Consider the following 27,198-nt stretch of genomic DNA (forward strand, 5'->3'; position numbering starts at 1 on the left):
TAAAAAGGGACTTTGTCTTTTACGTATTTTAGTTTATTCTCTTCCATGCAATTGCCAGTAGTTTGTCTTTTTTTGTCGACCTGGTCTCTGCTATAAATCTGTTATCTTCAGTGTACAGGAAATAACTTTTATTAAAGATTTGCAAAATGGTCCATTCTTATATTAGAAAAATATATATTATCTTTCTGAAAATGTTTAGAAAAATATGCTGATTTAGATAAATCAAACTTGAAAAACTTGCTTGCTTTGTTTTCTCTATTATGTGTGATCACTTCTCCTGAGAGTGGAGCGTTACATTAAGACCTTTAAAATAGTTTTTAATATAATTTAATTTAAGAGAGATACAAAAACTACTAGTCCTCGCATTTCGATAATTTACTTTTAGTTTGTTTTTGAATAAAAAAATATCTTTGATCCAAAGCATCAGATGACGAAAAGAGGATTCCTTGTTACTTACTTCCGTTTTCGTTCTAATGCCCTTACTCAACTCCAATCTATTGTTATGTATTACCAGTTATCGCGCTTCAAATTGCTTTAAAATTAATTTAAATTAAAACTTTGTGATTACCGTTGTTTTTAGCCAGTAGCTAGAGCTAACTTACTCATAAAGGACGATGTAGTTATTGTTTTGTCTCTTTCAAAGGTTCTTCGTCTTTCCTACCATTAACCAATCACCGATGTGATATCTAAACCTAAACCAATCAGAGGCAGGGTGGGGGCGGGTCTTCTTCCTCCTGGGTGCTGTGGTGGAGGGAGGCGGAAATGGAAACCCTGCTCTTCCTGTCTGTTCCTCCCCATCCTCCCCGGGTCCGTGGCTTCAGCTTCACCGACTGACTGACGCTGGTTGGAGGAAACTCATCCGCCTCAACTTCTCTCCACGGTCCCGGTTCACCTTGTCGGTAATGTCTGCCGGTCTGTGTCTCACACGAGTCTCACTGCCGCTCCGCCAGGCGGAGCTCTGCCCTCCTGCAAACTTCACTGAGAGCTGAGGATGTAACTTTAGTTTGGGTGCACGGCTCATTGTCTTGCCTGCAGATGCACGTACTGTAAATGCTGCTCAGTAATGACACAGGTCTTCATATGTTCATTTACTTCACCATAGAGTGTCTGTGTGGTTTGACCTGAAGTTTTAAATGTTGGAGCAGAACTTCTCTCCGGTCCTCAGGTGCTGCTGAGCCTCCCACACTGTGACCAGCCTCCACCATCAGCCCCTCGGGACGGCGATGGATCGCGGTGGAGCCAGTGAGGGGCCTGGGCCGGGCAGAAGACCCCCGCCTCCCTCTGCCGGAACACCCATGGGTGCCAAGGGCCAAGCAGCACAAAGTGGTCAAAGATCCAAAATTAAGATAACACCCTTCCACAGCTCGCCCATAGTCAGCAGCGATGGCGCACTCAGCGGCAAACGAGCAGGAGCAGCTTCTGGGAAACTGATGGCGTCTCCTGGTGGCCTGATCCCGGATACACCTGGGCGTCAGAGTGGCCCGGCTGCCAGGGAGAGACCTGCTGCTGCTGCTGCTGCTGCTGCTGGGAGCTCAGTCTCTGCAAAGACCAAGACAGAGGAAAAAGCACATGCAAGTCCTCTTGTTGTCAAGGTAAACACACCAAATGAACCAGACCATTTGTAAAACCTCAGCCACAAGGTGAATTCTCTGTGAGGATATCTGTGGGCCACTGTTTGTGTGCATGGAGTAATAATCTGTTATATAACACGAGGAAGAGTTTTTGTAAGTAAGGAATTCTGACATGGACCTTTAAAAAGTATTTATTCAATCTGTTTATCTTAAAATGACGGCTCAGATTAATCAATTATGTCAGGCAAATGAGAACACCACCTATCATGTGTCCAGTGTGTTGCACATATACAGTCAGGCACAAAGTCTTTGTTTCAAAATGGGAAGAATAGAGAAGAACAGAGACATACAGATAATGGCTCACATGATGTAGTGAAACATGTATTAGTCTGTGCATGCATTAAGCTTGTCTGACTATTACAGCATCATATAATTTCTGTGCTTTTATTTAGAAGGATGCACATTCCAGGATATACAACATAAACCTTTTGCCTAAACCATGCTCATAGTTTCAATAATCCAAGTGCATGTATTGCTTATATTAAATAACAACTTGTGTTTGTGTGGCACTTTTCTAAACAAGCATTTTAAAAATCAGCAAATACTTTAAAATGTAAAATCATAAAAGTGATGTTGTTTAGAAGTCAGTTAAGCGTCCCTTGGCTGATGTTTAAAAGAGAAGAGAAACCAGTTTTGCCACGACAGCGAAATGCGTCGTCAACCTCAGTAGCACATCTAGACTGAGAAGCTGTGAGTGTAGCTTTTTCTGCTGATCTCAGTGTGTGTGCTTGGACATTTGGACTGAGCTGGTCAGAGATATAACATGGAACTAATCCATTTTGTTCTTTTGAAGGGATTTGGAACTGTGTTCAATGAAAGGGTGCTGAATTTGGAATCGTGCATGTGTTCTCGTACTTCTAGATAAAAGGCGAGCAGTTGCAATTGTAGATGATGTAGTGATTTTTTACTCAGTGCAGAATATTTACAGTTCCAGTTATCTTCCAGACAGGTTGAAACAAAGGCATAAATAACTCTCTCCAGGTCAGTGGCAGACATAAATGGTTTAATTTGAGAGATATCACTCAATGGATAAAAACAGGAGAGAACAGCCTGCAGTACTATTCAAAGGGAAAATCCTGGACCCAAATAATTCCCAGCATGGTAGTGACCAGCATGACGTCAAGTTTTCCATTATATATGACAAATTATGCTTTCAATTACTTTCTGTCATATATATATATATATATATATATATATGTTTTATATATATATTATGTTACCATGTTAGATTTTCATATTAAATGTGGCCAAAGTTTTTAATGATGAGGTAAACGTAAGTGAAAATAATCCCTGTGACACAAAAGCTCAGAAAAAAGCTTGTGTTAGACTCTTTTCTACTTCTGTGACGAGCTGACGTCATATTTCTTTATAATCCACGCGCAGATCATTCCCTCAACAGTTTACCCAAGTAGATTGATCTAATCCAGCATACAAATAAGTGATGGTGCCGGTTTACTATACAGTCTTCTGGCCACTGCAGAATATCAATTTAATCACAACTTTAAAACAATATGTTGGTTCCATCAATTATATGAACAAGAGGAACCATGCACTGTAGATTTAAAAAGGACAGGTGACTCATTTATAAACCAGCGTGCAGAATTCATACTAAAAGTGAATGTGCGCACAAAAGCCGGAAATGGCGTACGCAAAAAAAAATCAGATTTATAAAACCGTGCGCACGCACACCTGAAAGCAATGTTCACTTTATAAATCACAGTCCACCAGGAAACGTTCGTATGTGGATCTGCCTTATATTTCGCCCTCTACACGCCCACTTTCAACCATAAATGGTCAATGCAAAGCACCTAAATGATCCTGTTGACCAATTGTTTCCATGGCGAGTCATGACAGAGTCACGGCATCAAGCGATGAGAAGAGGAAGTGAAACTTTCTGACACTGCCATCGAGGTGTTTGTTAGTGAGGTTATAAATGAGACCCCTGGGCCTTGAAATGACTCTTGAGCTACACAGGAAGAACATTTTTTTAGACAAAGAAATGAAGCTGCCCAGTTGATCAGAAAATTGTCAGAGTGAAAAGACTGCTGTATAAAGAGAGCATCATAAGGAAGGGCTTCAATTTGAGAAAAGTGCGAAGTCATACTTCTCACTAAAGGCAGAGTCAGCTTAAGGTTGCATTGTATTGGACTGATGGACAGTGGACTGTTTGTATTTGAATAATAATGTGATTTATATATTATTGTGCATACAGGATACCACATATATGTATGAAGTTAAATTTAACTGCTTTGTTTTTGCATTTTTCTCTTCAAAGCCTGCGAGCAGGAAGGCACCACCTCTCCACACAGAGCTTAGTCGCGGCCACAAAGGCAAAAGCAAAGAGAGGAGAGCTGCCTCCACCTCTGCCAAACGTCCACCAGGTTAGCGCATTCTTTATTTACAAACTTTATTATTTCGATTCCATATACAAAGCAGGAAGCAGAAGCAGCTGCTACAGCATCACCAACATTGCTTTGGATTGTATGATTGAAGTATAGTTGTAACCATGGATAGAGAGATATTATGTGTGTGTATATAGCAAAGAGCTAAAAACGTCTTCACAGAATGTCTCCCAAAGTTGCATTTGAAGTGATTCATATTAATTTATAGTAATCTGATTACTTATTTCAATCAGATCGAATGGCAATAAACTGTGTTTACATTAGATTTCTTAAAAGTTGAGATTCATTTTCCTTTTAGCTGGTGAAGTCTCCTTATTTGAAGCTGCAGTGATATAGATGTTCTACTGATGAGATGAGACGGCTTTATTGAACCCACACTGGGAAATTTCACCTTTTAGGGCAGAATATATCATTGATGTTTAGTGTTTGAGTGCATCATAATTTTTTTAATATAAGAAAGTATTTTTTTTACATTGACAGTTAGTTTATTCAATAAAATCAAATGAGGCTTTTAATACCCTGTTAAATAATCTTGTTACAAAAAAAGACTGCCCAGCATACCTTTGGAAGAAAGCGAAGAAAGTGGAAAAAAATACTTTTGGTTAATTGTGAAACTGTAGTGGGTCAGAGGACGTCCTCTGAGTAGGTGGTCCTACCCGGGAGTCCCACCCCACCTCTGAATGTGGTCTGAGTGATCTGATCTCAAATATGTCGTCAATGTGTCTTGATGCCTTTCTGTACTTTGAGCTATCTGCTTGTGATGGGATCACTCAGGACGAATATTATTTCCTGATTTATGATTGGATAAAGGATTTTTCTTCTGATTCCCTTTATACTATGGACCAATACATGAACTTTCTTCACAAAGTAGTGTACAGTCTCTTTTTATTTTTACTACTTGCCCTGTCCTTGTAGTTAGTAGTTTTGTCAAATAATATTGTGTGTAATCAGTTTTTCTCATGTGCTAATAATAAGTTTCAGTACAGTGGAGCCTTGATGTAACATGTATCTTTGGGTGACAGGATTTTAAGATGTGAGTATTTACTGACAAGGGATTGTGGCCTCTGTCTGACCTCGCTCTGTGTGCTGTTCTAGCTGTGAAGAGGAAGAAGAGGAAGATGGGAATGTACAACTTGGTCCCCAAAAAGAAAGCCAAGCCCATTAAACAGCAGGAGAAGGCAGGTCCATTTAATTATTTATTCATTCCTGTATGTCAAACAGGATGCCATGCCCTTGATGCCATGTCAGAAATTGAAAAGTAATGTGACCAAATAGGAAAAGTTATTAACAGTAAGACTATGTAAAATGTGCACTGTATTCAAATACCTGCCCATCCTGGGAACCAGTTTCTTGTTTTACACTCTCTAACATTCTTGTTGTAGAAGCTATAACAGTACATGGTTTAAAAAAACCTTTTAATCTAAAAGTCTTGATAAGTTTAGAAGGTGACCCAGTTTGTTTGGGGGTGGAATCCTAATTTATACAGATGTCACGCCTCTGTTTATGCAGAAAGAGGAGCCAGGAGCTAGTGTGGAGAAGAGCCGAGCTGCAGCAGATGAAAAAGCAATGACTGCCACAGAGGTCCTTACAGTCGCAGAACAAACGGTTGTCAAAATTGAGTCTCTGCACGAAGCAGAACCAGGAGAAGGCAGCCATGTCGAGTACACAGAGCTGGCTCTGGACTGTCTAGACCTGAAAGCGCAGGAAGAGCTTCTCTCTCCTCCCCAGTCAGGTGATTATAGCATCTCCGTCTGCAATTTATCTATGATCACCTCAGTTCACAAGGTCCCCTTTCACTTCATACAGGTCACTTTCTGGTTGTTTTGTGTAGTAAAATATTGATTTACACGTGTGTGTGTGTGTGTGTATATGTGGGCACAGGTGTAGCAGCAGATTCTGAGGTGGCAGAAACCGACCTGGCTGAGGAGTTACCTCTGTGCTGCTGTCGTATGGAGACTCCTTACTGTGGAGGCGGCCTGGCCACATTTGATCAGAACTGCATGGCCATGGAGAGCATGGATGGAATGGTAATAATCATCTGAATTAACAAAAATACTACAGTGTATCACTTTGCAATCAGATGTGCAGACAGACAGACAGTAACTGGAAGGACTGGTGGAGGGGGTGAGATGGGTCCTCTTTGATCAGGGTGGCTTTCCTGATCACTCACCAGGTGTACAGTTGAGATAGAGGTTAAGTGTCACATGATCTAAAGCTGCATCTAATGTTGGAATCAAGGAAATGCTCTACAAGTAGGACAATAGAAATATTTGTAGGATCTAACTGATCAATATTAAATCTGGTGCTGGTTTATTTGGTATTAATCTGTATTTCATGTTATTAGTCCAAATGCACCAATGATGTTGTAACCCTCTTGGTCACACACCTTTTGTTATTTTTTGTGAACATCTACTTGTTTGTTTCTCCACAGCTGAGTCGGTGTCCGAGGCGAGTGATGAAGCAGGAAATGATGCGGCCGTCCAACACAGTCCATCTACTGGTTCTGTGTGAGGACCACAGGGCTGGCATGGTTAAACACCAGTGCTGCCCCGGCTGTGGACTCTTCTGCAGAGCGGTGAGTGGAAACAAAACACATCAAGCTGACATTACTACAAAATACTGAAGAAGACATCACAGTGGACCGATCCAAGGAATTCGGTAGTGTGGAGATATTTGGGCTATTTAAAGTAGCGTGCACTGCAAATTGTGTCGAAAGCATGTTCCCACAAAGACGGGTAATACTACTAATCTTATATCAATATCGACTGATCTAAAAAAAAAAAGACTGTGATGAGATTCCATATTTTCCATATCGCCCAACCCTATTACTAAGTAACATCTTGGTCAGATTTGATCTTGGTCAGGGGACTGGTCAAAGGCTGGGTTTTCAGACATGGAGAGAACTCATACACAAGTTACAAAGAACTAAGACATGATGGGGCGGGGAGGGAGAGGAGGGAGATGAGTGTCCCTTTGCAGCTCGATCTCAGCCATGTTGGGTCCTTTTATCTGAAGCAGCAGGCCAATCAGCTGCAAGATCGGCCGTAGTCCTCCTATCGCCCTGTCCACGTCAGTGGATGTGTCCACATTAATAGGGTTTGGTTTTAAAACTGCTAAATCATCTACTAAAATCATCTCTGCCCAGATAAGCATTTTTTTCTCTGTTTAAGAAAGTGTTACATACAAGGTTTAAACTCCTGTCTCTTTAAGTGGTGGTTGAGGGAATCCAACCTTACGAAATAATGATGATTCAACTGAAAACATATTTCAACAAGAACAATTCTCAGTAGAGTGCTGTCTCCTCTAAGGCTCTACAGTGCTCTCATGAAAGCACATTTCAATTCACTAGATCGAGATGTTTGTTTGGATCTGCACCCAATTGCACACGTCAAAAAATATCAGTCGCCTAAAGATGTCCGATTTTTTTAAAATAAAGATCCGTGAATTATTTTTTGAAAAGAAAATGTCATGTTTGTTTTTACCATGTTAAGAAAATTAAACAATGACAATTTGAATGCCTGGAATATTTAGAGATTGAATTTCTCCTCCTGGTCTGTCCCTCAGGGCACCTTCATGGAGTGCAGGCCATATGGCAGCATCTCACACCGCTTTCACCGCGACTGTGCCTCCATCTTGAAGGACTGCAGGTTTTGTCCCCACTGTGGAGAGGATGCCACTGGTGCAAAGGAGGTCACGGTGCCAAAGGCTGATCAGTCGCCCTCTGTACCCAGATCCAACCCCAGGTTGTCACTACCAGCTGTGCCCACTGTTGCCAACCTGCCCTCGGTTCCAACCACACCTGCTGTTCCACAGATACTCAGAGCTAAGAAGACCAGCGAACCTCAGAGGAGCAGAAATGAGAGCCCGAGCAGGTAAGTCACTTAACTATTAAGTATATATAGATCACTCTAGTTTATTACAACTGGGGTCAAATGAAGCGTATTGTTTGCTGTCTCTCTCCAGGTTAAAGGGCGAGACTGTCTGTGCTGCAGAGAGACCTAAAGAGTCCCTAGAGAGCATCCTCATTGCACTGGATGATGAGAAGTAAGGTCAACCATGAAATATTTTGATATCAGTTTGCAAAGAAAGTGCAGCACGGCACCACAGTGTGCACTTAAATGTAAATAATTAATAGAGACCTTTTATTGTTTTTAGCCTGAAACCAAAGAAAGTGAAGTACCCCACCAGACAGCTGTACATCTCTGCAAAACAAGGAGAGCTCCAGAAGGTCATCCATCTCTTAGGTAACTCAAATATCACAGAAAGTGGCTTCACTTAAAGAACATGTACACACAGAGCACTTTATTAGGAGCACCATTCTAAGTAATACAGGGAAGTTCCTCCCTCAGTTTTGCTGCACATTCATTCCAATCTCCTGTTCAACCACATCACAAAGCTTGTACTGGATTCACATCTGGTGAGTGGGAAGGTCTCTGAAGTTCACTTTCATGTTTATGAAACCAGTTTGACACCTTGACTCTGTGACATGGAGCATTAGCCTGCTGGAAGTAGCCATTCGAAGATGGTGAACTGTTGCCATAAAGGGATGAACATGGTCATGGAACATGTTCAGACCTGGTATTAACATCCTTCTTGAGAGATCTGATCACAAGTTCTTCTGTTCACACCTGCCATTCAAATGTGTCCTAAATGTGTCTCCTGTGACCACTTGTGATGTGATCTCACTTCCTGTTTGTGAAGACCAAAATACATTTTGACCAAGTCTACCCAGAATATCCAGTTGTGTCCATTGTCACTGTTTGGGTCAGTGTAGCTTTGTCTCAATTCAGGGGCCGCATCCTTCCCTGGGACCTGGTCTACAAAGTCAACGTTGGCTTGGCTGCATCCTTTGTCGGCTGCATAGACTGTTGTCCAAAACAAAATAAAACAGTGCAGTCCTTGTTCCGGCCACAGACGAGAAAGTTCTTTGGTTGATTAAAAACTGGCGTTTTTGCCTCGCTTGCTGCCGCCATAACCTCTTTTGAAAAACAGTTAGTCATTGAAACGCAGTGTATCATGGGATAGGTTGGGCCGAGAAGGATCCACTTGGTCAAGCCTCCGTTGCTCGGGGGTGGAAGGACTTAAATGTCGGCCGCATTCAGAGAAGCCTTGGAATAGGGACAGTCTAGTCGGGCTGCTGTGACTCTATTGTTCTTCAAATGCAGCCTCCAAACAGCTTGTTTGTCTGTGTGTCAGCTCAAGTGAGGGATCAAAAAGAGAGAGAACAGCCAGGTGGTGCTGAGTGAATCAACAAGTTGAAGATCTACTATGCAGAAAGATAATCATCCTAATTATTATGTGGTGATGGCCACAAATCAATCAATGTATGAGAACTGAGAAAAGTAAAAATACTTTGGATTCCCTGTGAAACTGTAGGATGTCCGCAGAGTAGGCACATTCTTCCTTCAAATGCGCTCAGCATGCATTTGAAGGAAGAATGTGGCGACATGTGTCCAGACAACAGGCGAATGTGGTCTGGGTCATTGGATCTCTCTCACTTTTGAGGACACATTGTGGTGCATTCAGACCTGTACTCAGTGCTGACCACATGTGATCACATCACTCAGGACAGATGCTAATACCAGGTGTGAATGGGGTCTCAGATAGACTGTGATATTGTGTCAAAGAAACATCCCCCACATCATCACACCACCAGCAGTCTAGACTAGACACAAGGCATGTTGGGTTCATCATGGATTAATGCTGTTGACCCCAGATTGTGACTCTACCATCTGCAGCCTCAGCAGAAATGGCAAGTCATCGGACCAGTCAAAGTCACTGACTTCACATGTTTTCATCTTTCTACTGTTTGAACATCAAGTGAATCTGTACCTGTATCTGCAGGATGTTATACATCCTGACGGATGAGTGCATACATTTTAACATCTGTATTATTGCACCGTCTCACTAACCTTTGTACTTTACAGTTGCTGGAAAGGACCCCAACTTTTTGATGGAGGGCCAAAGCAAACGCACTCCACTTCATGCAGCAGCTGCCGAGGGTCACCAGGAGATCTGCCACATGCTGGTTCAGGTGAGAAGACTTGTGGCTGCACCACAGTAGATACAACAGTATTTCTTAGTGGAAAATCAGTTCTCACTGGCCATCAACTCCCAGATGGATGTATCTTTGCTTCTCTACCTTAAGGCCTTGGGTTAAAAGCATTTAATCTTTGCAACCTCTATTGTTTAGCTAACACCCATGTTTATATTTAGAGTTCCAGGCAAGTCATCAGGATGACATGAATACACATTCAGAGAGTTATTTATAAATGTCAGTGAGGTTATTAAAAGATTACATTTTGGTAAAAATAAAATGATGACAAGTTGTGAGGCGGATGCAAAAGAGAGCATATCCTGTTTGCATAATCCAAGGTTACAGCAACAGGTGACTGTAGGTTTGAAACTGTGTTGATTTGTGTCTGTAACAACTAGTTTCAGCAGGAATGAAACAAGCTACATCCATTCCAATAGTGGTTTCATTGTTGTATCCATTCAGTTATTTATCAGTTTGAAAGCACAGATGGGAGGGTGATATTTGAGAGAGATGTTCATGTTGTGGTCCAGTCCCTAACCCAGTTTGCATTATTACTGCTACCTGTGTTGTATTACACAATACATGAAAGGTGCAGAGCTCTTATTGGCAATTAAAAAAAGTTTGTGTGTGTGTGTGTGTGTGTGTGTGTGTGTGTGTGTGTGTGTGTGTGTGTGTCAAACACAAAGGCTGGGGCCAACCTGGACATGTTTGATGAGGAGCAGAGAACACCACTGATGGTGGCCTGTGAAAGCAACCATCTGGACACAGTGAAGTATCTGCTCAGAGCTGGAGCCGCCATCAGCCACAAGGTGGGTGGGCACACTCTGTCAGTTGGAACATCTCTCCTATCAGCAGGATGTGAGCTCATGTCTGACTCTGCTTCTTCATCCATCACTCTGTCCAATCTCACTCAATCAACTGCTGCAAATCACCTAATTATTATTGTTTTTTACCACCAGAAAATTTTTTTTTCTAGTTTGCTTGTTGAGTTTGACTCATGACATGTACTGAAACCAAACCATTTTAGATTGACAGAGTTTTGCTTGAGATTATTTGGATGATCAAAGAAGACAAAAGAACATCATTAGGATTACAGTTGAACTGGTTCAAGGACAACACAACATCAGACAAAGTGACAATGTAGAGAAATTGGAAAGAAAGAAGGCAGTGTTACTGACCGCTTAAGTCACAGACAGCATGCCTGTCAGATATTTAGATTTGCAATAGAATCAGATGAAATAATCACAGACACGTCAACAAATGTGTAAAATGTACCAGAATTGATATCGTAAAATGCTTTTAACTAAATGAAATGAACCAGAACAAAGAGAAACAAAATGTCTTAAAATGTTGTTCAGTGCAACTTTTCTTTTTGTTCAACATTTTCTGTGATAAGAACTTCCCACAAATGGTGGTAACAGGTGTCCATATATGTCAGTTTTCAGAGCTTTGTTAGGCTTATGACCAAATATCACATGGCTTTCTTTGGCCCTATTCAGACCCAGTATCAAGTAGTTCATCAGTTCACACACATGTGGAAGAACCTGAGGGACCAGTTGTAATCAGATCACCTGAGACGGATGTTAGCAGTTCTGAACAGGGCCTCAGCTGAACGATTGTCCAGTTAAAAGAATTTGATGGGAGCATGTTCAATAACAAAGAAGGACAGAATGTTTTGCATGAGGCCCAGCTAGCCTTAGCTGAAAGAGGCTAAAATGTACATTTTTCTCTGCGGGCTTGTCACCAACAGAGACACCGTTAACATTTATTTGATCTGTTGTTACTGTAACAAAATTGATTAGTGTAGCCTGTAAATATGATTTTTGTAAGTGCAATACATGATAGAGACATGGTAGAGTATAAGTATATAGAGTCCTTATATACATTAGATCATTAAAGCCATTTTCAGACATGACCTCTGGAGAATGTTGAGAATGTGTGAGAGGTTGCCTTTCACACACGAACATCTCAGCAGTACATTCCTTAGTAAGACGTGTTCACAACAACATAGAAATCTCCAAAGCGTTCAGGGGAGGGTTGGCACAGCACATTGACACAGGCATCAGCCCTTATCTCCAGAAGCTCTCTTGGAATCTTAGTCGGTGTATGGCTCCAATTTCTTTATGAGATATTTGTATTTGTTTAGTTTTTTTAATTTGTTGCGTGTTAGAAACGTCATCAACACACATACTCGCTCGCAGTGAATCCTGCTGGGTTCTCACCTCGGCTCATTCAGACATTCTGCAGAGTTTTTACTAGGGGCTGGTTGGAGAAACTAGGCACATACAGCTCCTCAGGAGAATGTCAGGAGAGTATTCGGAGTTCAGTGCATGTCTGAAAGTTCTTTAAGGGATCATTTTGTTAAATATACAACATTTTGTGACCATGTCACCTCTAGGCCTTAACCAAGCTCGAGAGAGAATTTGATTTACAACATTTCTGAAATGTTAGACGCATCTTTCTCGTCCTCATATCCTGTTTTACCAACATGTCCCATGCAGTCCAAACCAATCAAATGTCATTTCTTGTGAACTCTAACAGTGGCTGCTGCAGTGCAGTGTTGTTCAATGTGCATCATGTTGTCATCCCAGGATATCATGGGTTTCACCTGTCTGCATCTGGCAGCTAAACTGGGACATTATGACATAGTCAATCATCTACTCTCCAAGGCATCCAAATACATCAACTGTCAGGTAAAACATACATCAGTGCATCCACTAACTGCTGTAAAAAGATAATGCTGGGCAAGTGAGTCAGTCATGTGTTGGTGTCACTGTTTGCGTGAGTTTTGCGGTTCGCGTCTGTGCAGGATGACGGGGGATGGACTCCCATCACCTGGGCCATCGAGTACAAGCACAAGGAGTTGGTCCACCTGCTGTTGGACAGAGGGGCCGATGTTAACATGAGAGACAAGGTCAGTTCACCACGCACGCACGCACGCTCGCTCGCTTGCTCTCTGACACGTTTAATCTCATGGGGTGCATTATATTCTTTTTTTTTACCACTGAACAGTAAAATTTAAATAAAGTACACTGGAGAGCCAGAAGGGCAGCGGGTGCTGTGTCACCTTGATAAAGAATAAGAAGTAGACCTGACTTATTTTATGTGATAATTAAAAGTTTAGTTTTATCCAACAGGAAGGTTTCATATCTGTATCAATGTGCTTAGATAAAGTGGCAACAAGAAGTAAGTGAAGCCTTTGGAATTGTCAGCGTGTTTGTCTACATTGGTCTTTTAAGATCTATTTTTACTTGTCAAATCATTGTGTTGTTGCTGTCTGTATTGAATAAGTCATTCAAACTTTCACAGTGTTGGTTTGATCAAATATATGAACAAAATCTAATTGAGTCAGGGTTCAGTAAACCTGCAGACTGTTTGGAGATGTATGTTAGAGAGTTTGTTATGAGCAGGACACATTTGCTGATGTTAAGAAGACCTAAAATCAAGACTTTTGCATGAATCTGGAAAGGTTAACAAAGAGTTAAGTTCATTCGTCCCTCCACAGTCAACGTTGAATCAAGGGAAACTGGTCTTCGTTGTAGGTACTTGATATTTAACCATATTTTACCTCTAATCCAAGGGGTTTCTTTAGTAAGAAGAGAAGTTACAGGTTTTTAAAAAGATTATTTAAAAATTAAGTTTCAGCTCATTTGGATTTTATGAGTTTGACATAAACTGCTAGAAATCATCTCTTCCTTGTCAATACAGATTTTTTCTTTCACCTATCACTTGAACTTGCTGGGAACCAGTTAGACATGTTACACACCATATTCAGTAAAACTGAGTACACCACGTGCAACATCACTCAAGTGATAACTGGTCTAACATTGTACCATCTTACAATATTTGTGTTGTTTTAAGTGTATGTTAAAACACTGCCCTACATTGTTTATGTTTAGTTACAAACAAACGGGTTAGACAGACTATATTGAAACTACAAATCCAACAATGACAAAAACCAAGTTTTTAAAGGAGTAAAAACTATGACAGGGCCTAGCACGTCCCCTGACCTGATCCAACAGAACACCTCTCCAGGTGAAGGTACAGCAATAAACACTTTCCAGCAAAGGGTAACTGAAAAGGATCCTATGTGAAGAACAGTAGAACACAGCCTTTGAGCCCAAAACAAATAAACGATTGTTTGAAATAGACTTGTAGTTTATATGCATTTCAGTGAAACCCCTGCTTCTGTCAGGACACCATGTCTGTGCTGACCTGTGATGTTCTCTTGCTTCAGGAGGAGAACGTCTGCCTACACTGGGCAGCTCTGTCAGGCTGTGATGACGTCGCCCAGGCTCTGCTGGAGGCTCAGTGTGACCTCAACGCCATCAACATTCATGGTGATGCTCCACTTCACGTCGCCGCCAGAGAAGACCGCCTGGAGTGTGTGATGTGAGTGTTTGGTCCGGAAACAAGTTTCACTCTGGTTACACATACGTTTTTGACAGAGACGTCAAGTTAGGTTGACGCACCCAGCACAGAGTGTTGGAGCAGCAGCAGCACAATACGATTTTTTCCATTTAGCCCAGCCCAAGTTAAAATGATTGTTTCTACCCTATGTGTTAAGAAAAACTGGCTTTTAAAGCAGGGGAGAAACAGCTGTTTATGGCACACAGCCCAGATCCCCCTCTCCTAGTAGGCAATTGAATTAAAGTTCTGTAATTCTGCTCGTCATACTTCAACAATTTGCTGAAGAGGAAAGTATTCTATGAAAGATGTTGTCATGACGGGATATCAGCACCCGTGAATGTCTGTGTTAGTCCAAAATGTCCCTAACCCAAAATGAATTGGCGGTCAGTCCCATCTGTACTTCATCTGAGGGCGTAGAAGAAGACATGACCAACTTGGTCCACAGAATAAAAGCACACTGCTGACTGCCACAGAGCACTGGTCCCCTGTTTACTTGATTCATATAAATGTTGAACGTATCACATGTCCAAATCGCACCAAACTCGGCACTAAACTCCCCTGGGCCATATTCAATACACATGCCAACCGTGAAGCCGATAAGTTGGATGGTTCATGAGATATGTGTTCTAAAGACAGGCAGACGTTTGTGGAATTGGTAGGTCGATGTGTTTAACATGAGTGACTGCTGCTGAAATGAGAAAGTACCCTCTGTGTGAACACAGGGAGCTTTCTACAGCTGCCAGTGAAGCTGTTGTATGCTCTATTTAATATTTTAATACAGTCGAATACAGAGATTGAAAGGATCCTTTAAAGTCATGGTTGTAAAGTCAAGTCTTGTTTAGGTCACATTTGATTTAGATCAAGACATAATAAATATGCATAACCCCTTCAATAGCTGTCATGTCCACATACTTTTGGCTACTTAGATACATTGACTATTGAGATATCTGCAGGATATTGGTTTTAGCTTCAAAGCTCCCATATTGATCTACGCTTTGAAACAACAGTTGATTGTGTTTTTAAACTTTCTGTATTTTCTTTGTTTGTTGTCAGACTTCTTTTGACCCAGTCCTCAGATTTGTAGTTTACACTTCTCCATGTGCAGGTTGTTTCTGTCCCGTGGAGCCGACGTCAGTCTGAGGAATAAGGAGGGACAGACTGCTCTGGATTGCAGCGTCTATGGCTCCAACATGTGGACAGCCCTCAACACCAACAAGAAGCTCACAGAGGCCCGCAGAGGCAGGGACTGTCGAGGAGAGCGGGTGCTCAGCAGGTAGACTGCACTACTATCGTGTGTTGTTGTTGTTGGCTTGTGTGTAACATGTATGTATTTACATGTTATTGTGAACACATATTGGTGCCATCTGCTCTCGTCTTTGTTTGGGTGATTTGTGTTTGCACTGTTACTTTGTGGGCTGAGGCATCTTTACACTTTATTCTTATGAAACACTTTGAAAACACTTCTGACAAACAACATAATGATGACCAATGTAGGGTTGTATGATGTTATAGGACATCATATTAGAGTGGGATTATATATTATATTATTATATAGATGTATTATTAAGTTTGTTCTAAAAACAGAGTATCAGAGTCAGGGAATCGAGGAAAATTGTTACCTTTATATAAACAGAAGCAAAGTTATTTCTTATTTCCATTTATCTTGACAGGTTTTATTGTATGAGATGTTTTTTAGTTTTTTTTAATCGTTAGTTCAACAGCTAATTCTACAAACTGTGTCCAAAGTAGAGCTGCTCTGGATACACATAGTCTCACAAAGATGTTCCATCAAAGAGGCTTCTTCAGTTCTCTGCTGATGTTGAGTCATCCTTACTAAACTACGACGACTGAAGAACCAATCTACCTCTGCACCTGACACTGACTGAATGTGACCAAACTGAGCAATTTAATTGTTAAGTGAAAGGTCAGTGGGCAGAGCCACAGACCAAAATAGATTCTGAAAGGTCAACTGAGCTTTAACAAAAACCCAGAACAGTTTAAAACCCTCTTTTCATAGTCATATTTAATATTAACCATCTCTTCTTTGAGCTCTTTACTTGAGAATGCACACGCTAGGAGAGAATATTAGGGAGAAGAATATTTGGGGAACTTGCTGATAAAGATGTTTCTCTGTGGGCAGCCTCTCTGCTTGGGTCCATTTAAAGTAATACTACTCACTTAAATGTGTTTTATGAGCGCTCAATCTTAATTGTAAGCAATACTTTTTCTATATCAATCTTTCTGTGTAAATGTTGTCAATAGAGTGTGTATTGTAGATGTAAATGTGTATGTATAGGGGTGTTTGGGGGTTTCTACAGGGGCTGTGTGTGTGTTTATAGTCTATAGTTTATAGTGCTAAACAGCAAGATAGACGTTGTTAAACCTCCAAGGAAGCTCGGCACCAGGCTTCACATGTTCAGTGGCGGAGTGCAGCCCGGCCGTGGGGCAGGTGGTCGGTCACAGCAGCATTAAGTCTGCATTAACAATGCTGTGGTCATCTTCGTAGACAGGGCTGAAAAGGCCAACGCGCTGGTGGAGAACGGGATCGTAGTGAACGATACGTTTATTTCTGTTCTGCTTCTTGCCACACAGCCATGAAGTGTACAGACTGAGAAAAATTGTCTTAAAAATCCAACAAGATTGCACGTTTTAAGCCCCATAGAAAGTAAAGTTGGTCTTGGGGATTTTTAATATTAAATAGGAGATTTTAATTGTACTGAAAATGGTTTTATAGACAGGAATCACTTGGAGCCTCACAGTGCATCACAGAGTGCACTGAAGCAGCTACTGTAACCACCTCTAAAGCAAATTACTGGAGATTTACAGTGGAGGATTCTACATGGTGCCATTGCAGTGAATGTTGTTATCTCTGTGATCAATCCCACAGTTTCAAGTGACTGGCCATTGTGGCAGAGACTCTTTTTCACTGCTTTTATGAATGCAAAAGACTCCAACCATTCTTTTTAAACGGTTTGGCGAGACATTGCCTTTATTCTGGGAGTCGACTATAAAAAAACTGACGCCCCTGTATAAGTGGCAGCTCCTAAATCTGATAGTAGGAGAGGCCAACCTGTCCACTTACAGCAGGAAGAACAGAGTAGAGGGCAGGAAGGGGCAGGAGGCACTTCCTGTTCATCTCAGGACAGACTGGATTGATTTTAGATTCTTTAAAGGAATGAGTTACTTAGAGGTTTTTTATCAAAAAGTGTTGCTATAATGATTCAGTATGTTCTGTGTCAGGTAAAGACTTAATAATTAATACTGTTTTTAAGTAGGTGTTAAAATGCTCTGTACAGGATTTTTGTGTTAGAGTAGGTTTTTTTCTCTCTCTCTCTCTCTCTCTCTCTCTCTCTCTCTCTCTCTCTCTCTCTCTCTCTCTCTCTCTCATAAGATTCCACATTATGTTCACATACGGTATACATATACCGTATATTCTGTATATCTGCAGTGTATCATATGTTTTTTGTTATTATACATATTTGAATCATACTAAGTCCTTTTTTTCTTCTCATAGGGACATTTCTCGGGGGTATGAAGCAGTTCCTATCGCCTGTGTTAATGGTGTCGACAGTGAGCCCTGTCCTGAAAACTTTAAATACATACCAGACAACTGTGTCACCTCCCCACTGAACATAGACAAGGACATCACTCACTTACAGGTGAGACTTCAGCTCTCTGTTTAGTGTTTGTTACACTATTCCAGAGAAGACAAACATACACGTTTGATGTCTTTTTGTGTGTTTCAAGAATAGGGCTAGTTATAACTTATATTCTTCTTATTGTCAACAATTCCCACACCAACAATGAAGTGCACCCACAAAGAAGTATTGTGTGTGTATCTAAAGCCTGATATATTTCGTTCCTTTTTGTCACAGAGCCCCATTGTTGTCCAACAACTATTACAAAATATTTGTGTGATGGGCAGTGATAGGGGTCCAAGCTAATTTTGGAAAGTAGGACTTTCCTACTAGGGAATTCAACTGGGGACCTTTGCACAATCACACACCATTGTGTTGGCTTCCTCTGTGTTGTGAAATCATTTGGCAAAATAGGAAATGCTGATAAACACACTGTCACAGACTCGGCTGGCGTCCTTGCGCTTCTCAGTGTCCATACTCGATTTATAACAATGATTGCATAATTCTAAATACTTTTTCTCAGACTGGGTAAAAACAACATCATTTGGTCTTCACCAACGGTCTTGATTATTTGTAAATAAAGCAGGGGAATGTGTGGTGTTAGATTCTTTTGCTTCCCTTCTCTTTGCCCACCTGCTCCGCTGTTGGAAGCAGCTAGGAAGGCATGTCCTTCCCTCATCTTCGCCAGCTGCTCATTTCTGGTGTGTGCTCTCTGATTGGTTGGCCCAGTCCCCGCTCCACCTATCCCTGAGATGCCAGCAAGCTGAAGAGTATTTAAACCCAGACCACCTGCCAGTCATGGCAGCTGTACTCAGACATGCCTCTTGCGTCCCGCTGCTAAACCTTGGTAGCTAGTTTTGTGATAGTTGTATATGAGGTATTCGTTAGATTTATCACTACTGTGCACTGTTTGAGACTGGGCCAGGATATTAGATTCTGGTTTCCATTTCTGCTCACTATTTCTTGTTGACTAGTTAACTCTAGGTTTAGAATCCTCTTTTTGTTATATTTATCTCTTTGATTTGGGCAGCATCCTCCTATATAGGTTTTATATTCCCCTTCCCCACATGAGCTAAGGGTTGTAACATACTGATTTGCACACTCACTTGTGTTGCTCCACACACATACACACAGTCTGCGATGTTGGTATGACAGTGTAAGTTCACACACACACACACACATCGTGTCTCCATGACACTCCATGTTTGCATTAAGAAAATATATAATGTCACTAGCCTTATTGTCCCACTGCTGCCGCAACCTTACTAACATAACGCAACGTTACTTCATATTTGTGCAGTATGGTAAAGTGTCACCTACTAAGACTGCCACTTGGACTTTGGAGTAAATGAGTAGGGGAATTTAATCATATCTGAGGAGGAAGAACTGGAATTTTACTAAATATCCAATGTCAACTTTTTATTTTTCTTACTTGTTCAAAGAGCAGGTTCTCTCTTCCTGTTTTCTTGTCGTTTATTGAAATTACATTTAATATGATACAGTGATTTAAGGTGTAAGCTACAAAATATAACACCTGACTTCTTATAACTCATTATTTGTGTCATTCAGCACTGCAGCTGTACAGACAACTGCTCATCCAGTACCTGCATGTGTGGTCAGCTCAGTCTGCGATGTTGGTATGACAGCGTGAGTACACACACACACACACACACACACACACACACACACACACACACACACACACACACACACACACACACACACACACACACACACACACACACACACACACACACACACACACACACACATGCATCATTTATATAACAAGATTACAATTGGGGCTGCTTGTAACTGTCAATATTTTTTATCATATCATGTTTTTTATCCTGAGCCTTGTTTGTATAGACAAAATAAAGATGACTAGATGGACTAAAAAATATGACTTGAATCTGAAAATTGTATATTGCCATAATTTCCTTTAGCTTTGTTCAGAAACAGAGGGTTAAAGGTTCAAACATGTAATATTGATGTCTGATGACATGCTTGATGGTGTGTGTGCAGGAGGGTCGACTGCCTCTGGACTTCTCTCAGCGGGAGCCCCCAGTGCTGTTTGAGTGTAACCATGCCTGCTCATGCTGGAGGACCTGCAGGAACCGAGTGGTCCAGAATGGACTGAGGTAATGTTCCACTGTTTGAGATGTTGATTTTCAAATAAAACCCACTGAGCGTTTTATTTCCCTAAACAAAAAAGTCCCTTTGAAATCCTGGGCATTATATGCAGAGCATCGGCAGTAGTTTTCAGTGAAAATTCACTCATTGTCTACTCACCACTATGTCAAAGAAGTGTTTGAGTCCACAAAACATTTAGGAGTTTCAGGGGTAAACATTGTTGCAGCCAAATCCAATACAATTGAAGTAAATGGTTTCAGAATTTTTGAAAAGTAAAAAACAACAGAATAATAACCCAGGAAAACCCTCCATACTGCTCCTGTGTTGACATCCAAGTGTCCGGAAGCCCCGACATTCCAATTCGACTTGAAACAGCCATTTACTCCATGTTTTGAGCCTAACGGTCCTCTGATATCCTCCTCGGAGCCGCGTTCACATTCGCATGCACACACTGCACACAAGCTCTCGCCCAAGGGGTACGCGTTAGCATCGCTACTTCCCGTAGTGGACTTTTAGGCTACAAACAAGTTTGAAACATACGTTTGAAGAAGGAGTCTCCAGTTACTTCAATTGTATTGGATTTGGCTGAAACACTGTTTAACCCTGAGACTCCAAAAGTGTTTTGTGGACTCAAACACTTCACCCAGCCCTCCATCGGCATAGTGGTGAGTAGATGATGAGTGAATACATTTTTTTTGGTGAACTATGCCTTTTAAGTTGTGTGATCCACTCCAGGAACTTTCCCACAGAACCTTTGTAGGAACTCTCTGCGCTTCCACCACGGGGACCAGTGTCTTAATTGCGTTCTGGGGAAATCATCCCTTCAGAGTCCCTGCTTGGGTGGAGCTGGCAGCACTGAACATGCCTGATTCGTTGAGTGTTTGATTTCAGCTGGTCAATCTCTGCAGTAGTTCATCAAATTTAATTTCAGCTATATGAGTATACTTTGTTAGTAATCTCTTTTCTAGTGTTGAGTCAGTAAAATCCCATTTTCAAAAATGATCTCATGATCAATAGCAGCACGATTTAAATCTCTTCCATGTTTACTGTTGTTGTGTTGCTAGATTTATATAATGTCTTTGTCGAACCTTTTAGTTCCTGGAAGAATGTTCCTGGGACTAAAGGTCGAGGCACTTTTGGAAGAAATATGGCTCTAGATGACCAGAAGTTTAACAGACCCCGTTTCATATCTCATATTTCAGATTTTCTCAGATAAGGATAAAATCAAGTTTCCTTTTAATCATATACACTTTCATTAATGTTGAGCCACATACTGTATGTGTTCCTATTAAGCACATCACAAATTGTGTTGCATTTATTTAGTTTTATAGTATGAGATGTAAGTGATAGTCCTGAGGGTGTTGTTTACACAAGGCTGTGTAGTAACTGCATAAAACACAACAACACAATGAGACACTGGGGGCTGTGTATTTGCAGATACGACAGAGCTCTCTGCACAGTGTCCAGCTCTCTTAACACATCCGAGATTTAAAGTTTAATATCTAACAACAAAACAATACACAAGGGACAAGGATACGTCCACTAACTGCAGACTGAAGTAGGCCCCATTTACTCTTTTACTTCCTCTTATTTACTTTTATTCCAATGATATCAAATGTGGTTTAATAAACTCTTATTCACACATATTCATCTCCATTGAACTGATCAGGGATTGGAAAACCTCAGTTCAGTTCAGTCTATCATTACACCTTGTATGAGAGGCCTTTTCAACACATACACACAAACAGCGTTTTTGGATCTGTTGAAACTGCTGATGTCTCCTTGTGTTGCTTCTTTAATGAGACAGACAGAACAGTGGCTAATAGCAGTGTAACTCCAACCCTGCCCTGAGCTCCAGATAATCTGCAGACATATACTCTGGAGGGCTGTTTGATGCAAATGTCCGAGTTTCTCCAGCCAGTCCCCTAGGAAAAACTTCAGAGAATGTCTGAATGAGTTGATGTGAGAACACAGCAGGAGATCCTTCAGAGTATTCACAGCAACCGAGGGCGTGTTAATGTAGACACAAAACTGAAAAAAAAACAATGGGAAAACAATTTTCTCAGGATGCAAAAGTGGTGCCATACACAAAGATGTCAAGACAGCTTTTGCTGATAAGGGCCAGTGTCCTAATGAGGCCAGAGATGATGCCGGGGGCAATATGCTGTAAACAAAAACACGTGATCTCAGCAGCCGATTTTATACGTTACTTCCTTCCTCTGCCTGCTGCACGATCCCTCACCTGAATGCTCCTGAGATCTCTTCGTTGTCCGAGTGGAGAATCTCCTGCTGCAATGTTCATGTGTAAAGGGAAAAGAGAAGAAGAGTTTGTGTGAAAGGCAAACTCTAGAGAAAGTCCAGACTCTATTCTTCGGAGTTCAGATCAGAAAACGGCTTCAGTGTTATTTTTTATCTTGACCTAATTAGAGGAGCCTAACTTAAACCACAGGGGAGATCGCTCACTTGTGATTTGACTAGAAAAGTCCGCCACAGTAAGAGGACAGACGCACAGACGGACTCTGACATCCACACTCGTATGTTTTACTTTTTAAACATCACTTTTGCTGTGTTGACGCATGGTGTCCACACTACTCCAGTCTTCCCCACTTTGAACATAGACTTTTGGAAGCACTGCTGGTCTTGTTTTAGTTTGAAACTGAGGTTTCCCATGTTTGCTAAAATGCAAAACATTGATCCAACTCAGTGTCAGTAACAGTTCCACCTCTTTGTTGGTCGATGATAAGAAATCCCTGCTCATACCTTTCACCATTGCTCCTCATTTGTAGTATTTTCTGTAACTAAGCAACCAACTGCAGAGGAGACAGTCTGCTTCCTGTTTACAGCAGCACACACGTCACTGTAATGGTGACCACTGTATGTAAATGGCCTAATAATATACTTTTTCAGGTGTGTTTTATGGATGGAGATTATTTCTGATACTGACTTAAAATGCTTGTCTGGATGTAGGTTCTTGTTTTGAAATGAAAACTCAGTTGGACGGGTGTCACAGCCTATGCAGACAGGGTTTTGGTTCGGGCCAGTGGAGAAGAGAATCTATGCTCTCTTTTCTCTTAATGTTGCTCAGAAGCGTGCTACCACTTTGTCAGCTGCTGGATTAAATAACCGCCTTTTGTTGTTGGTTTCAGAGCCCGGCTGCAGCTCTTCAGGACACAGAAGATGGGCTGGGGAGTGAGGGCCATGCAGGATATCCCTCAAGGAACATTCATTTGCGAGTGAGGACCGGTTCTCATGAGAGACAGGGCTGCACTCAGTGTTTTACAGCATGAAATATTCAGCAGAAGCTGTGCACTGAGCTCTTTGATTCTTCCACAGATACGTCGGAGAGATCATCACTGACGCAGAGGCTGACAAAAGGGAGAACGATTCTTTCCTCTTCACCCTCGACAATAAGGTGATTGAATAAATTGACTCGGATATTTAAAGCTGCACTAGGCTACCGTGCACGTTACACACACACACACACACACACACACACACACACACACACACACACACACACACACACACACACACACACACACACACACACACACACACACACACACAGAGTCGTGTCTCCATGACGTCAGAGGATATTACATTGACTTCTTTCCCTCTAACCTTTAACCATAGTTACTACTTGCCTTACCTTAACCTATGAATGGCAAAACTGAACTGTTTAGTGCTTTAGGTGGTCATCAAGACTGGAAAAGCTCTATATGAATACAGACCATTTAAAAAAAAACTAAAAAAACACACACAGTATCAGTCTTCAGTCCAGTTTCCTGCAGACAGAACATTATTGTCATTATTGTTTCTTTTTGGTTTTGCTTTGTCTCAAGTTATAAATTCTTAATTAAGTGTAACCCCTTGAGATGTACCATCTCGTTTTTGAGGGGATACTTATAATATAAAAACAAGTAGACAGGAAATTTACCAAAAATAATAAGACTATTAAATGTAACAAACAAATAATGAATATCTAATGATAAGGGATACAGCATCAGGAAATCGTATCCCAAGCACAGCAGTAAAATAGAGCCTTTATTTAAGGTTTATAGAAATGTATAAATGTCAATGATGGTATTAGCTAATACTGTTATAAAATATAGTTATGGAGATGATAGTATGAACTTGTGCAACCAATCCTATTAGAAGAAGCCTGGAGATTTTTGAACCAGTGGAAAGAATATATGGATCAAACATTTAAAGGTAGATTATTTCAATCAGGGAGATTTATACATAAAGACTGTCTAATCTTTCGCTGTTGACTTAGAGACTGTAGTGACAGAAAAAGAGCTTTATAGAGTCTCAATTGAGAATTATAGGTGAAAGGTGCCATAAAGTAATTTAAGTAGTCAGAACAATTGAAACTAATCCATTTGAAAATAAACTGAAGCCAATGTCACTGTCTTCTTGTAATGGGAGCAGGAAAATAGAGTTTGTACAATGATGAGTTATGAAAGGAACAATTCTGTATATTCTGTTCTAAACCATACTGAGGGGGAATATTAGTCTTTTATGCAGCGTGGTATACAACATTAGCATATTCTAATATTAATAAAGAGTGTTCACTTCTAGTACAATAAATTGTGTTGCAGATTGAACTATAAATACATAAAATTGCCACTTTCATCCACCATTCTACACTTAGTATCCCATAATGACAATAATGATGACATTTATTAAAAATTGCAAACTGAAATCTCTTATTTAAGTATTCAGGCCCTTTTCTGTGGCTCCGAACTGAAGGTGAGTCCTCTTTAACTCAAATCTACCTTGAGATCTCGCTGAAGTTGGCAAATTGAACTGATAAGAAATAGTTCACAATAGAAATAGAAAGATGTTGGAAAGAACGTCCATAACCACAAGGTCGTCCAGCTAAACGGGTAAAGGAGGAAAGATGGGCCTCGGTCCGGGAGGTGACCTAGAACCCTTTAAGGTCCTTTAAGAAAACCTGCTCCAGACCGAGGAGAAGGTTCACCATTTAGTACGACAATGACCTGAAGCAAATTGCCAAGACAACAGTGCAGTGTCTTCAGGACAAGTCTCTGACTGTCCATGAGTGTCCAACCACATAGAACATCTGTGCCGAGACCTGAAGATGCAGCTCACAGACTATTTTCCTCCAGTCTGACTGAGTGAGAGAGAATCTGTCAGGAAGACTGAAATAAACTGCTCAAAACCAGATGTGTAAAGAAGACTGGAAGCTTCAACAAAATAATAGAAAAAGGAGCTTCTATTAAGTAGTGAAATGATACTCTGAATACTTTTCTAAGAGATTTTAGTTTTTACATTTTAATTGATTTTCTAAAGCATGTCTCACTTAGTCATTAGGAGTTATAGAGTGTATATTGAAGAGGGAAAATGGAAATGTTTTCCATCTAGAATTAAATCTACGACACATTTTACTATTAAAGCGCTGACGTGGTCTGAATATTAACTGAAACTACTGTAGATGGTAGACATTTCACGAAAACGGCAAACACCTGGAGTGTGTGTGCTCTTGTGTTTGGTCAAGAGGTGGCGCTGCAGAGCTGCTCATCAACACACTGATCAGTGTTGTCATCATGGTTTTCCAGACTGTGGTTGTTTTGATGATGGTTGGACTAGTCGCTGACGTAATTACTGAGGTTTGAGTTCTCGGTAGCCATTTGTTCTCCTGAAGTATCTTTAACAAACATGTGAAACCTCAGCCTGCGTATTTGTCCATTTTGCCTCGTTATTCCCACTCGATGAAGAATGAGGATGTGACTGTCCTCCTACCACAAAGCGCCTCTGTCATGCCCCCTCCATCCTTTGGAGGCTGGAAACATGTCATCATCTACAATCCTTGGGACAGTTGGGATGAAAGGAGACCAGAGACATTTTATTAAAATAGAAACATAACATAATCATTCCATATTGTTCCCATTGTGTCCCACTGAGGACCCCTTCTGTCGGTACAAATTAATAAAATCAGGTCAGGTTAGATCTAGTGTTTGGGAGATTTGTTCATCTTTTCCATGAGTAATTCTAACGTACTCACTCAATTAACTGTGGAGCCTCACAAGAAGAAACACGAGCAGTCAGACAAACAGGTTGGAAACAAACGACAGAGCAGTCAAACTTCTGTTTAGGTAGACAATAATAAAGGACCCAGCTGTTTTCAGACCCACTTCCTGCTTCAGCTTGAAGTCTGACTCTTTGTGCAGGTGGGAGATGTACACTGTATCGATTCAAGACTTTTTGGCAACATCGGCCGCTTCATCAACCATCTGTGTGAGCCCAACCTGCTGGCTGTGAGGGTGTTCACCATGCACCAGGATCTACGCTTTCCCAGGATAGCCTTCTTCTCGAGTAGGCCCATCAAAGCTGGAGACCAGATTGGGTGAGTGACGCCCAGCTCTCTCTTCTGTCTTCCTCTTCCTGTTCAGGCAAGAACTTTGAAGTAAAAATGTCAAAATGAAGATAATCTGATTGACTGGTGTCTCCTTCTCACCAGGTTTGACTATGGTGATCACTACTGGAGGGTAAAGAGCAAGTACTTCAGCTGTCAGTGTGGTTCTGTCAAGTGTCACTACAGACACGCACTCACTGAAGATCACTGATCTCTCTTTCTGCCTGAACACATTCTGCCACTGGGCCCTGTCTAATGTCAGAAACAATGCCCTCTGAGCCAGATACAACACAAGAGTGACACTTGGGTGAGAACCAGGATGCAACTTATTTCTATGAAGACTGCCGCCTGCCGCCAGCCAGAAATACTGTATATGAGAGAAGGTCCAGCTAGTTTTAAAGAGCCAATGATCAGGTTAAAGATTGTAACAGTCACTGACTTTTTCTTTAATACTGTTACAAGTTGTATTTGAGAATTACTGCAGTGAGATAATGTTTTTGGTAGTTTGATCCTTCCTATGAACCTTTTACTACTTGTCTACTTAGTAATTAAAAACCTTTTAAAACCA

General features: G+C 41.1%; 1 protein-coding gene across 3 annotated transcripts; it reads left to right on the forward strand.

The window, feature by feature from the left end:
- The first annotated feature begins 738 nt into the window (after positions 1 to 738).
- ehmt1a (euchromatic histone-lysine N-methyltransferase 1a) lies at positions 739 to 27,198 on the forward strand. 3 transcript variants are annotated; one of them, XM_047341402.1, is made up of 23 exons: positions 739 to 899; positions 1,166 to 1,592; positions 3,907 to 4,012; positions 5,129 to 5,211; positions 5,543 to 5,765; positions 5,915 to 6,060; positions 6,465 to 6,608; positions 7,598 to 7,905; positions 7,997 to 8,077; positions 8,189 to 8,277; positions 9,961 to 10,067; positions 10,757 to 10,879; positions 12,662 to 12,763; positions 12,880 to 12,984; positions 14,308 to 14,462; positions 15,586 to 15,753; positions 17,995 to 18,139; positions 19,688 to 19,765; positions 20,144 to 20,259; positions 23,398 to 23,484; positions 23,585 to 23,663; positions 26,446 to 26,621; positions 26,736 to 27,198. In XM_047341402.1, the coding sequence occupies exons 2-23, from the start codon at positions 1,224 to 1,226 to the stop codon at positions 26,839 to 26,841; spliced, it is 3,096 nt and encodes a 1,031-aa protein (XP_047197358.1). In that variant the 5' UTR covers positions 739 to 899; positions 1,166 to 1,223; the 3' UTR covers positions 26,842 to 27,198. The 3 variants fall into 3 exon arrangements, with proteins under 3 accessions (XP_047197358.1, XP_047197359.1, XP_047197360.1); XM_047341403.1 differs by having other exon boundaries at positions 5,921 to 6,060; XM_047341404.1 differs by lacking the exon at positions 12,662 to 12,763.

This window comes from Hippoglossus stenolepis, chromosome 9, assembly GCF_022539355.2.
Source record: "Hippoglossus stenolepis isolate QCI-W04-F060 chromosome 9, HSTE1.2, whole genome shotgun sequence".
Classification (NCBI taxonomy): domain Eukaryota; kingdom Metazoa; phylum Chordata; class Actinopteri; order Pleuronectiformes; family Pleuronectidae; genus Hippoglossus; species Hippoglossus stenolepis.